The sequence below is a fragment of the Oryzias melastigma genome, linkage group LG14 (genome assembly GCF_002922805.2).
Source record: "Oryzias melastigma strain HK-1 linkage group LG14, ASM292280v2, whole genome shotgun sequence".
NCBI classification, from domain to species: Eukaryota; Metazoa; Chordata; class Actinopteri; order Beloniformes; family Adrianichthyidae; genus Oryzias; species Oryzias melastigma.
The window spans coordinates 19,143,499-19,156,248 of NC_050525.1; the positions used below are offsets into that span (position 1 = coordinate 19,143,499).

The window sequence follows — 12,750 nt, forward strand, 5'->3', positions numbered from 1 at the left end:
TCTTCTAAACGTTATGGAGAGCACAGTTGGTGCGGTTGTGAGACAAATATGGCAATTTTGGATGAATTGCAACATTTACTTCTAAAAAACACTGCATGTTTATTTCTACAAATGTTAAATTTATTCAGAATATGTCTTAAAATGTATTGACCTTCTTGCATATTTTTTAAATGTCATGTCACAGTTAAAATTCTGTAATCTGCATGGCAAGAGAAGTGAAAATATGCATATTTTCAATAACACCATTTACCAGACTTGCATCCATTTCAACAATAATTCTACATATACATGACTGCAAGTCTTCTATTAAACTCACTTACAGATTGACTGCTTTAGTGTGAGGCAGTCAGAACCACAGATTAGAAATTAAATATTCCATGCAATCAATCTTTTCAAAATAAAATGCAGAATCAAAAATAATTGTTCAAAATCAGTAGATGGGAGTATAAATTTAGATGAAAAACAAATAAATCAAAGCATAGTTTTATAAATTAAATTATCTTACAGGTAAAATTTGAAGAAAACTGAACAGAGGTGCAAAAAATGTCTTTATTTGATGAGCACATGATGAAAAAAAAATCAGATGTGTGAGCACACAGAGGAAAAGAGGAAGGAGGAGGGCTCGGAGATTGTGTAGGTGGGAGGGTGAGGATAGGGATAGGCTGACCCAGTTAGATGTGCTGCATCACTTGTGGATCTTCACACCAGAGAGAGCGACGAAGTGATCCAACACAGAAAAATATAGATACAAAATTTAAAATAATATAAATATTCGCTTATTTTTCAGTTTTAGCTGAACACTAAGGGCAAATAAAAGTGCTGCATCAAAGGGCATTGCTGAACTAATCCCATGGGAGTCACCCTTTGAAATTAGCTCTGGGCGCACCCTTGTCCTCAGGGCAGTGGATGGGTGCACACTCGGTGAAAACCTTTTCATTTGTTTTGTTCTCATTACTGTTGGCAAAACGACAAACATATTTCCTGAAATTCCTCAGTATGCTGGGATTCAGCTCCAACTACAATAACAGAGTCCTTATCTTTTTTGTATATTTTTGTTTCCAGGTTCTCCAAATGCTTGTTTGTGCCAAATCAAAGAAATCTAAAAAAAAAAAAATGCTCATATGCTATTTTTTCTCAATGAGAACACATTTCTATCACTGAGATGTCAGTATACTGTCATGTACCACTAGAGTGTGCCACACCCTAAGTTACTGCTGCTCCAGACCTTCCCATCATTCCCCTCTTCCCCTCAGGCTTATGTGCATCAGAGATTCACATCAGTTGCAAAGAGACTTGTAACCTTTGCAAGAAAAGCTCCAAATATGAGTAAAATCCAGCAGTAATCTGCATTTGAGGACAATTTCTGACTGCCTAAAACTGAACAGAGGAGCACCTCCTTTAAGTCGAGTCTACACGTTTATGTGTTTTAAACCTTAAACTCTCTGAATGTGGTGATTTGTTTTGATCAGTGATAGTGTAACTCCCAAAATATATTTGTTAAATCAAAAATAAACTGATCTGAGGAAGAAATGGGTGAGACGCAAACAGCCAAATGATGAGAAAGTGGGGTTTTTAAGCCTTACATGAAGGAGATGTGGTGTACGGCTGGATGTAGGCCAATTTTTCTGCACCAGTGGTTCTGTTTAGACACAGGACTTTCAGACAGAGGGAGGATTTTCGTTACCCCTCCAGTCCCTTCTCACTTATATTTCCAGCTTACTTCCACAGATCGTGTTCTTGTGGTCTTATTATATCAGATTTTGAGTGTTCTATACATCTGTGGCATCGTGTTCCTCATAGGCCTGCAGGTAAAAGCGAGGTGCTGTCCTGGCAACTGTTGCCAGGATAACAGAGTAATTGTTGCGTGGTGAAGTGAGCAGGTGTGTGCAGGGAAAGAAGGCAGCAAGGCATCTTGGGTAATGTGCAAAATTTATGAGTAGCATCAAAACTATCCCTTGTCGTCTCATGCTTTTGCACTTCTGGTGGCTTCAGTGGGCAACACCTGGGAAAATAGGTGTCACAAAAACATTCAGCTATTATTTTTCTAAATTTCTTTCACCTCTATTAAGGGTGACAAGCACAAATCTTTTTTTTTTTTAAAATGCCCAAATATAACAGGAAGTCAACCTTGGCATGACTGAGCTTTCATTTTATACATAAATAATAGTAACTGTCTGGAACAAGCCCTGTCTAGTGACCTACTTTCCTTTTTTTTTTAACAAAAGCTGCCCTCGTGAGATCCAAGACCAACTCCAAAAGAAGTACTTAAGGGTGTTTACTCCCCTCTACTTTTATTTTACTGCAAATGTTAATTTGCATGTTGCAGGTTTAAGTTCCCGCTAATTTTACGTCATCCTTTTCTGGGAAGAAACCACACCAATAGACGGGTTATATTTACAGAATTTTATTATGTTGCAAACAATGACATCCAGATATATTGATACACAACTTTCACTGTGCGTGTATGTGCATTTGTGAGTGTGTGTGTGTGTAAAGAGCAGTGAAAACCACAGAAAGCTGGATGAAAATCCTGTATGTGGAGCCTTCGATGGGTTAACAAGGCAGAGATGGAGCGAGAGGGCACCTGGCGATTTCTCTGGGGGTGACATTGACACGCAAACCTCAGAAAAAAGGGTGAGCCTTAAAAACCCCACGCTCGCTTTGTGGGCACGCGCCTGTCCTCTCAGCAGCTTACGGATCATTAAGGTCCAGTGAGTGTCTACGAGAAAGCAAGTTCGATGAGAGCGATTGAAGCATGAAAGAACACAGTTGACGAGAAACTTTTGCCTCTTGATACTCGATCGGAGCAGAAGCGGCGAGAAGATTCTCCTGTCGTAGAATACAAACACACACATTCGCACGCACACTCATACACAACACTATACAAACATGTACATGTGCACTCGCCCACAAAACCTCATGTGATTTGATTAAGAAGCCACCTCTCTGACAACTTCTGTGTCCTCTTTTGTACTTGCGTTCTTTACGACTTCTCAATCACCAGCAACACAGTGACGGACCGCCATAATGGAGGCGCAGAATAAAACAAAACATAATCATAAGCTCTTCAACAAGGGGTGCCACTGGTTCTCGTGCCCTTTCAGTTACTAAAACCCACCGGCATCAGCACATCAAGATTTACCGTTCGACATGACAGGAAGTCATGACAACAGGATGCAAATTTGCAAATCAAACAGTATAGAATTCTTTTTTTTGTTTTTGATGGAGTCACCATGCAAGAATACTTAACTTTCTGAATGTGTTGGTGTCAGAGAGATTGCGTGACATTTATTAAGCGTACCCTACATCCAGAATAATTTACACAAAAGGACAATAGTCATCTTATTAGGGCTGAAGCAATGTAGAGGAGAAGGAAGGGTGACTGGGAGAATGTAAAGCGCCTCTGTCAACTATAGTTTGGAGAGTATGAGGTGAGGAGCCAGCGGAGCATCAGTAAGTTGGGAAGAAGGTGCAGAAGAGGGTAGGGCGAGATGGAGCTTTAAAGGTTTATTTTCTTTCAGAATGGAGGTCAATGGGGGTCAGGGCAGGATAAGAGATGATGGGAGTCTCAGCGGCACTCCCAGACTTTGACTGTCTGGTCGACGCTGCCTGTGACCACGTAGGGGGCAGACTTGTGGAAATCTGGAAAGAGGAAAATCTCCAGTTAGAGTCCATACTACTGGTTGAATTATTAATGTGGCAGAAAAGGAACAAGACAAATGTCTTTACCCAAAGAGGTAACAAAGTGTTCATGAGCACTCAAGGTCTTCATGCAGCGTTTGTTCTTGAAGTCCCAGATCCTAATGGTTTTGTCATCGGCACAGCTCACTATGAATCGTCCTCCAGGGTGAAACAGCACCCCGCGCACCCAGTTGTCATGTCCCACCTAAAAACATGTAGACCATTCCTTTGTAAAACGCCACTCTAGAGCAAAGAAATTAGACAATTCCAGAAAATACTCACCAAAGTCATAAGGCAGATCCCGATGCTCACATCCCACATCTTAATTGTTTTATCTCTGGAGCCAGAGAGAAGGAATGGACCAGGTTTCCCACTCTTCTTGCTCTAAAAATATCAACAAAAAGATGCACATAGTATAACTCAGAGTCTAAAAGCTATTTTTACCTCTTACATTGGCAATTATCTAACAGTAAAAGAAGCAATCATTTCTTGGATGATGCCTGCCAACAGTTTGAAGCCCTGTGGCTGCATGAACGTCAGATCCTGCAAACATTTACCTCTGAGCCTGTGGCTTCCAGGATGGTGGGGTGAGCGCTGTCAGGGGCCCAGGCGATACATTCTACCACATGCTCGTGCTCCCGTAACTCGGCTTTGCACTCTTTCGAGGCGACGACCCAGACGCGCACTGTCTGGTCGTTGGAGCAGCTGGCAATCAGGGAGCCGTCCTGATTGGGACGGACCATTCTCACCCACTCCCTGTGGCCCGTGAAAGTCTTCACACAGTAGCTGCAAGAGGAGCAAACAAAACGTGTTCAAAGGTCAAAGCAAAAACTGAAAAGGCAAATTAGTTTACAGAATTAAACGCATAGAAAAATGGATAACTTACCCGGTAGCTACTTCCCACATCTTAATAGTTTTGTCTCTGGAGGCAGACACTATGTGATCCCCATTTGGCATAATGGCTACAGACGACACATTGTGATCGTGGCCTGGAAGAACAGACAATGGTCACAGAAAATGAGGAACGTTGAATCTAAAATCTTTTTGCAGCAAGGAAACAATCACAATCTACATTTTGTTTCTATGGTAACTCAGGATTTGTGTGTAAGTGGTAAAAACATAAGGTTTGCATAGAAACAAAGACAAAATTGCAAGCTAAAGCTGTGCAATCAAAAACAGACTGATTTACTTAGTTTTTAGGGAAATCAGCTCATCATTCGAAGAAACTGATAACAGTGCCCGATTTAAGACTAACAGATCAAAAAGTACATAGCAAATGGAAAAAGAAGACCAAAGGATTTTATTAATGCAGATTTGTCTGTAGGTTTATGCAAGATGAAAATCGGAGTTAAAAGTGACTGATATCAAATATGTGTAAGAAAAAGTGAAGCAAAACTTTAATTTTCAGTCAGGAATTAAACCGTTGTGCATCTATAACAAATAGCTAAAACTACTCTTAAAACTGGAGACGTGAACAATTCCTACCATGCATTGTTCTGATACACTCGAACCCTTGAAAGTCCCAGAGTTTGATGCTCATATCAGCTGAACATGAAGCCAGCAGCTTTCCCGTCTGATCGAAGGAGACATCCTGCACAGAGTCTGTGTGGCCTTTGAGGGTTCGCTCAAAGTCTCCTGCCTCGTAGTCCCAAACCTGAAACACCAGATACATAAAACTGTGAGCGACCCAACAACACAAGATTATTAAAACTTAGACCTAAAACATGCATCTTCTACTGGATAGCCCCATAATGACACAGCCAACCCTAAATAGCTTATTTTATTGATATATCTATATCATTGTGACAGATTGAACAGTGTTTAGTAAATTCTGAATTACCTTAATAGTGGCATCCTCGGAGGCTGTGACCATAACAGAAAACACCGGGTGGAATATGACACGCGTGACAGGAGCACGGTGCCCGCTCATGGCGTATCTCTCCGGCGGACGTGGAATCCACTCCTTAGGGTCTCTCTTTTGACCCACTGGACCGCCGTGTGTCATCTCTTCCTTTGCCTCATTTAGCTTCGACTCCAACTCCATCACCTAAAACATCAAGGAGCGAAACTTTCAGAAACTTGCAAATTAACCAAACATATAAAACAAGTCTGATCAATTCAGATCAAAATGTAACACATGTATTGATATTTTTCAAAACTATATACACCAGTTTGGACATTGCTTACCTTCTTTTGTAATCTGATAACCGAGGTCCATTTTTTTTCCAAGAGTCCTGCATACTTCTTATCTACATCTTCATTCTAAACACACAAAAACACAATTAGGTGACAAATTTCTTTGCTAATTTACACAAATGCTTTCATTACTTACCATGTCTAATTCTGCTTCTTTCTTGAAGGTAGAATACGCTTCCTCATATCCATTGGAACGAAGATAATCAGCTATAGCTCGATTGCTAGGTTAAATAAAATGCAGAATTTAATGACAACTTTCTTAAGATGAAAGTACCATCTCATCTTCATTAGCTCTGAATAGCTGCTAATAAATATTCAGTGCAATAGTTCAGGTGTGATGCTACAAATGACATTAAAAATGAAAAGCCTGACAGTTTGAGTGATGTTTTTAATGATAAATGGAGTTTGACTATATTTTCTTAAACAGTGAAAGCAACATCCTACCCAACACAAGCTCAGCAATTCCACCTTAAATGTCAGGGACCCAAAAAACTAAATACAGCCCTTCATCATAAAAACATAAACATATGGGCTGAATCATTGGGAAACAACGTTTGAGCTGCCACAGAAACTGCAGCTTGACCACAAGGAACAAAAATTAAATGCTGAGCTGGTTGAATCCAGCCCGCGAGCACATGGAAAACCTCAACGGCAATCCTGCATGCATTCAGGAGGCACAGGTCTTTTATCAGTGGAAGGCTGAATATTTCATGAGTAACAGTGCTAAATTTAGGGTGCAGCCTAAAGGTCCTTTAGAATGGCTAATAACTGTAACCCTGATTCAACTGTCTGCTGCAGACTTCAAATACAAGGCCACTGTGGCAGCAAGATCCCTTTCCTTTCCTTGAATCCCTGTTTAAACAATGGGTTAAACTTAATTCAGAATAGATAAATTCTTAAGAATCCATTCTACAAAATGCAGGGGTGTGTTACATGCAGACATGCCCACATAACCAAAAAGCTGCTCACATTAACCCTGACTTTAAGTTCCTTCTCCTTACCCATCCCCCTCACGCCTTCGCTCCTGTCATGTGGGTTATGAAATATTCACAGAGACCCTATCAAATGAAGCACCTTAAAGCTCACATCTCTTCGCTACTGTAAAATTCCCAAAACAGAATGAATTTACTCAAATCTGCATAATTGTCCCCAGGATAACAAATCCCAAACAGATGTCCTGCTTTTGTAAGAACAGAGAAGATTCCAGAGTTTGAGGGCAAATGTTCTCAAATATTTTAAACAAATATGTATATTTTTGAAAGCACAGGTGGTTTTTACATACATGTTCGTCTACAAGTGCAACCAGCCTGAATTATTACACATAAGGAGACTTACAGTTCATCTCTTTGTCTCTGGGACAGCACCATGGTGGCTGCTGCTCTCTCCCTCTCGGGGAGGTGAAGATGAGGCAATGAGGGATACGCAGACTGGGAACTGTGATGTCTGGATGAGCCTGATTCCTCAGCTTATCTCCGTTTTTGGCCAACAAGATGTAGTAAAAAAAAGGGCACCACAGAGATTTGATTTTATCCAAGATGAGGCTCCAGGAGTATTCACCCAGTTTAATCAAACATGTCCACCATCTGATAGAGAAGGAAAAACAAAAGAAAAGATGAGTTAAATTTACATACAAGTAGACATCAAGACCATTTTGAGAATTAACAGATGGTGTGAAGTAGATAAAACAATATCAATAACAGAACATTTATATTAAACCTGGTATAATGCTCAGCTGGATGTTTTACTCCACCCAAACATCCTCAATTTCAGTCAAAAACTCACAAAGATCCAACATTGGTGCTTTTGATAGTCAAGAAAGAAAATAATCTTTGCTTTTATCTGTTGGACTAACACCAGGTGTCACTAGCAGCTGAAGATCCAGCATTTCTTTACAATAGAGTCCTTTTAGCAATAAAATTAAAGCTTGAAAAAAGACAATAGCATTTTTTCCACACACCAATACTAAAAAGACAAGGCAATAATTTTTCAAAAAGAGAAATAAATTGTTTATATTTTAGCTTAATGATCAAGACATGGAAATATTTCTTTAATTGAAATAAATAATACACACAAGTGTCCTTATCAGTGTTAATACATATTGATATTTATTTCCCTTACATCAATCAATGACAATATTTATTAAATTATGAGCAATAGTGAACAACCTAAGGTGCAAAGAGGGGCAAACAAAGTATCTCAGTCACTGATTCTGCAAATTGTCTCACTTAAAAGGTAAGAGAGATCACACGGTGTGACTTAAAAATGCATTTGGTTTAATAATACAGAAAATACATGTTTAGAACTAAAAACAGGCAAGAATTTTGGCCCTCAGACCTGAGTTTTCATCTTATTAAGTGCAGAATTACTGACTGTGTTACGTTTCTTTTTCACCACTGTTTAGCATTTTCTACAGCATGAGCTGATCCTCCTAATCTTAATGTATGATCAGCCATTATATTAATTCAATTTCTAAAAGCTGTTGATAGTTTACTAAAGACTTATTCCTCATTTTCTAATATTTACTGTATATCTAACAAAGTAGAACATATTACCATAAAACATGTTCAGAAATCAAAACGTACCATTCAGAGATTGGAAGCTCATTGGAACATAGTCTGGGTCTGCAACAGCTTTAAGCCACTTAGCAGCTTGACCAGACAACACAAAGTCTTTGCTAGTGTTTCTTAGTGGCAGACACTACAAGTCCTCCATACAGCTGACAGAGCAATGTAAAGAAGTGACTGGACGCAGGCTAATAGGATTAGCACCAGACATGCAGAGAGGACCTTAAGTTCACACAGCCTTTGTCTACTTTGGTGTCTCGTACACTTTTCTTGTAGGTTTCACTGTCCACACAGTAAATAAAGTAATAAACCAATCATAAAAATGAGCGATACAATTTTGTCAATATTTCTACCATATACATCAGTTTATTGTCAAGATGACATTTCTTGCGTCAATGAAAATACATTTAAAAATAGTGTTAGAAATCTGACAGAAAAGTGTGATTTTCAGTGGTGAGCAGACCTATTGTGGTTCGAAAATAGAAGGAACAGCCCGACTTCCAAGTTACATAACCAAAGCTTGCACACCTGCTTAAGACACCTGGTCTTTACAAACTGCATCACAAAAACTGTTAAAAAGACCACATGCAAAGGAAGTGTTCGATATAGACAAAAAATGTAAGCTAGAACATTTTCCTTTGTCTTTAAAACAAATAAAAGTAAAATAAAACTCTGACATCTGTCATCAAACTAGAAAGCATATGTGTGGTTATGAAGGCCATCAGTCATAAATAAAAGAGGGATCAAGGTGCATCAGCTTATCAAAAGTATCAAGAAGGAAATGAGGTGTCATTTCAAAACTCAAACAGTTGGTTTTAGGTGAGCAAAGGACTGTTTTAAATGACTAAAAAGAAAATATTGAAGATAATGATTACAATTTTTTTTATTTATAAAACAAATGACTGTTATGGATGATAAAATAGCATCAATATTACTGAAGACATGAATGACAAAGCTTGCCTTGTCAATAAACCAAGCAGGATCCAGTCTTTGGATTTGCATTGTTCTGGTTTTAAGCAGTGGAATGTATCAAATAAAAATGATTGAAGAAGCATAAGCTAAAATGCACTAAAAGTATGGCTACCACACTTCACAATTACTTTGCATCAACACTAAAAAATGTAAATGTAAAGACACATTTTTCTTAAGAGGTAAAAAAAACATGTCTGAATGACAGAAAATTAGAAAATAGTCATACTGTTTTAAAAGCAACATACATAGAATATGCATTCATTTTTGGGTTGTGCTTGTTTTAGGATCTAAAGCCATTTTATTTTTGTTTTTGCTAAGGCATGATCAGATTGGCAAAGTGTACAACAATAATGCTGTACTTGACTTGCACTTTCAGATCTACTCTTTCAAACATTTGATGACAGAAATGTATCCTTGCAGTGTATTATGTCTTTGGATAAGAAAAGAGAGACTGCAGAATTCCATACTATTATATATTCTAAAAGACTGCCCGATTAGTCCATCATTTGTAGTCCCCAAAGATCAAAATCTTAATTTGAAGAGTCAGAATGAATAATAAAACAAGACCTGGATGTTAGCTGCCTCTGGTTACTTTCTTTTTAATAATGGAAATCTCAAACATCTCGTCGTACTATTGACCTTGGCAATGGTAATGTTTGTTTACAAATCTCAAAAGAGGATAAACATAGCGGTTTGTTTAACTGCCTCACCTTAATGACATCTCAACAAAATCAAATCTGCAAGGCAGAGCTAAAGCTAACTGGGAAACATGTAGAACCAGTTTCTTTTGAATTAATAGAGGACTTTGACTATTTTATCATAAAATGTATTAGCCGAAATTATCTTCCAATTTAAATTTCTACAACAATTCAAGACCCGAAGTATGCCAAGGTCAGAACAGTAGCTCAATAGAATATGTAAATCAACATTTATACCAACAACTATGAGTGATTTACCGTGGTAAATTCATTCATGCTTGTGGCTACTAACTTTCCTCAGCCATTTTCAAAGAGGTTTACAACCAGCAAGTCAAACAGGAAATATCCACAGGCAACACAACGTTGCTCCACAAAATCTGCACCATTTCTTTGACATGTCTGGAGTTGAGAAAAAGCTCGGCACAAAGGAACCTATGCCTCCAACCACTGTTGGTGCTGCAATTACATGTTTAAAATATGCAAATGTGCCTGCCTGCCAATAATGATGAACGTCTCACTGGTAGGATATTTGTGTCGACACGACATAAGTGGAAATCAGGCTTAAGTGCTTAGATCAGTGGCTGAGCACCACTGATCAGCTTGCTCAGATCAACAAGTTGATCAACCCAGAACGAGCTCAAAAAGAAGAGAACAGGGGTAAGTGAAAGAGAGGAGAGGATGGTGGTGTATCTTCAGTTTCTTTCCCTAACATCTATTTTTAAAATATCGTTTAAGGAAACTTCATTAAGGTGGAAAAAAAGGAAATGTTGCACTTTCTTGTCAATGTCAAGACATCAAAACAATGTCAACCATGAAGCAAGTGATGCTCTACATAAAACAAGATTATTACAAGTTAAATGTGAGACTTTTAAAGACCATGCATATCAAAAATTAGGACTAACTTTTTTGCTTATTTCCCAGTCCTATTAACAAGGAGAAATGAAATCCTTCAATTTCAAAACAGTTATTTCCTAAACTAAACAAATCCGAAGAAATTCTGAATGTGAAATACAAATGAACCATATAGTTAAAACACAGCACATTTTTAAAACCCCATTTAAGAAAATTCAAGACTTTTTAAGGTATTGTTTTCAATTCATACATTCAAAGCTTTTTAAACTTTTTAAGACCCCGCAGAAACCTTGTAAAAGGGAAATAAATAGATTTTTAACTTTTTCACTATAGAAATATGTAACAGATTGAAACAAAATGCCATTTTTTAAAATGAGATAACCATTGATACATTATAGGTTTTATTAATTGCGTTCTGCATATAGGAATGGCTCAAATAATTAAGATAAACTTATTTTAAGATTAAAGCAAGTGTCAGAATTCAGCTCTATTACAAAGATGTCCGGATTTATTCCAATTTTAGATCCGATTCTTGGAAGGCTCCACCCTAATTGAAATTCCAGATGATACATGGGTCGAAAAATATACGTTAGACAAATATGTTGTACTAAGAAAGTAAGTAATATCCAAATACAGGCTTGGGTGGCGTCTTAATAAACGTCCAGGGGACACAAGGGCAAAGTAGCAGCAATGGCTCAGCAACGCCCTTTCAAGCTAAGGTTAGCTTTGCCCAATAACGGGTAGCTGTCAAACTAATCATGGATTAATACCACTACCGTACTACTCAAAAATCGTCAAAACACTGAGTTATCTAAACAAATAACTGATTATTAAAGTCACCCTTATTGAAAAATAAACTCGAGTTATCCGTTATCTGGCATCGAGTTACAAGAACATTTCTTCATGTTGCAATGTTGTAAAATATTATCTGAGCAAAAAAACTACTCACTCAACTATTTAAGCACATTTATATTAAACAACAAATAATAGGTTAACCTCCACATTAAATATAAATACATTTTCTGTTGATACAACAACCTGGGATAGCTAACATTGTAAGCTAGCACACAGAACTTCCATAAATAAGTGGAGCTAATGTTAGCCGAATGATCCTCCAGGCTTCACAACAAGTGTTGTAACGGGTCATTTATTGATTAAAACGAGCCAAACTACTTTTGAAAATCATATAATATATAGTTGACAACCGACTAACAGTACCTCAATATTGTATTTTCCTCCAGCGTAAACATTTAGCTAAAAAGAGTTACAAGTTTGCCTCCTAGCTTCTTTTAGCTTAGCATTCGGCCTCTCCGCCATTTTGAGATCCAAGCGGGTAAGCGCAGACTGCGGTCTTAAAAAATAACAAGTCTAACGAAGTGACAAACCAAAAAGAGAATCTGGCGTGAGAACTAATAACTTACCGTCTGAAGCACGACGAATCTCATATCCCTCTGACAGGTGTGTGGATAGTAAAAATGACGCTCTGGTTTAGGTACACAACCGTGACTTTTCACATCAGCCGGCACGGACGGTCAGATTGTCTCATGGTGACGCCGCATTCGCCCGGCCCTGGCTAGCTAACGGTCGCGGTTTGACACCGTGAACGCGCACGCCGAGGTGGGCGGTGGTGCGCAGCGTGCACACCTCTGGCTTTTGTTAAGGTAAAGATATTTCTGAACTAAATTGTCTTTTTTTTGTTCATTCATAAAATTATGAAGAATTATATATATATAAAAAAACACACAAAACAATGTTTCTTAATGCTTTTACCTCACATTTAGAGTAAA

The 12,750-nt window shown here is 38.2% G+C and overlaps 1 protein-coding gene across 2 annotated transcripts; it reads right to left on the reverse strand.

Annotated features, from left to right (window-relative positions):
• Positions 1–2,388: 2,388 nt before the first annotated feature.
• Positions 2,389–12,538, reverse strand: pafah1b1b (platelet-activating factor acetylhydrolase 1b, regulatory subunit 1b). Of its 2 annotated transcripts, none has more exons than XM_024266614.2 (11): positions 12,385–12,538; positions 7,213–7,460; positions 6,014–6,098; positions 5,869–5,943; positions 5,522–5,728; positions 5,167–5,335; positions 4,568–4,670; positions 4,239–4,467; positions 3,964–4,065; positions 3,730–3,886; positions 2,389–3,642 (listed from the first exon to the last, which is right to left on the reverse strand). In XM_024266614.2, the coding sequence occupies exons 2-11, from the start codon at positions 7,242–7,244 to the stop codon at positions 3,569–3,571; spliced, it is 1,233 nt and encodes a 410-aa protein (XP_024122382.1). In that variant the 5' UTR covers positions 7,245–7,460; positions 12,385–12,538; the 3' UTR covers positions 2,389–3,568. The 2 variants fall into 2 exon arrangements, with proteins under 2 accessions (XP_024122382.1, XP_024122383.1); XM_024266615.2 differs by lacking the exon at positions 12,385–12,538 and adding an exon at positions 12,182–12,202.
• Between the last annotated feature and the right edge of the window lie 212 nt (positions 12,539–12,750).

Bases quoted from the DNA above. Each gene is read 5' to 3' on its own strand.
- pafah1b1b (XM_024266614.2), bottom strand. From the start codon at position 7,244: ATGGTGCTGTCCCAGAGACAAAGAGATGAACT. The intron at 5,944-6,013 runs GTAAGTAATGAA...TTGTGTGTTTAG, and splicing joins AAGAAGCAGAATTAGACATG to AATGAAGATGTAGATAAGAA. The intron at 4,671-5,166 runs GTAGGAATTGTT...CTGTTCTTCCAG, and splicing joins GTGTATCAGAACAATGCATG to GCCACGATCACAATGTGTCG.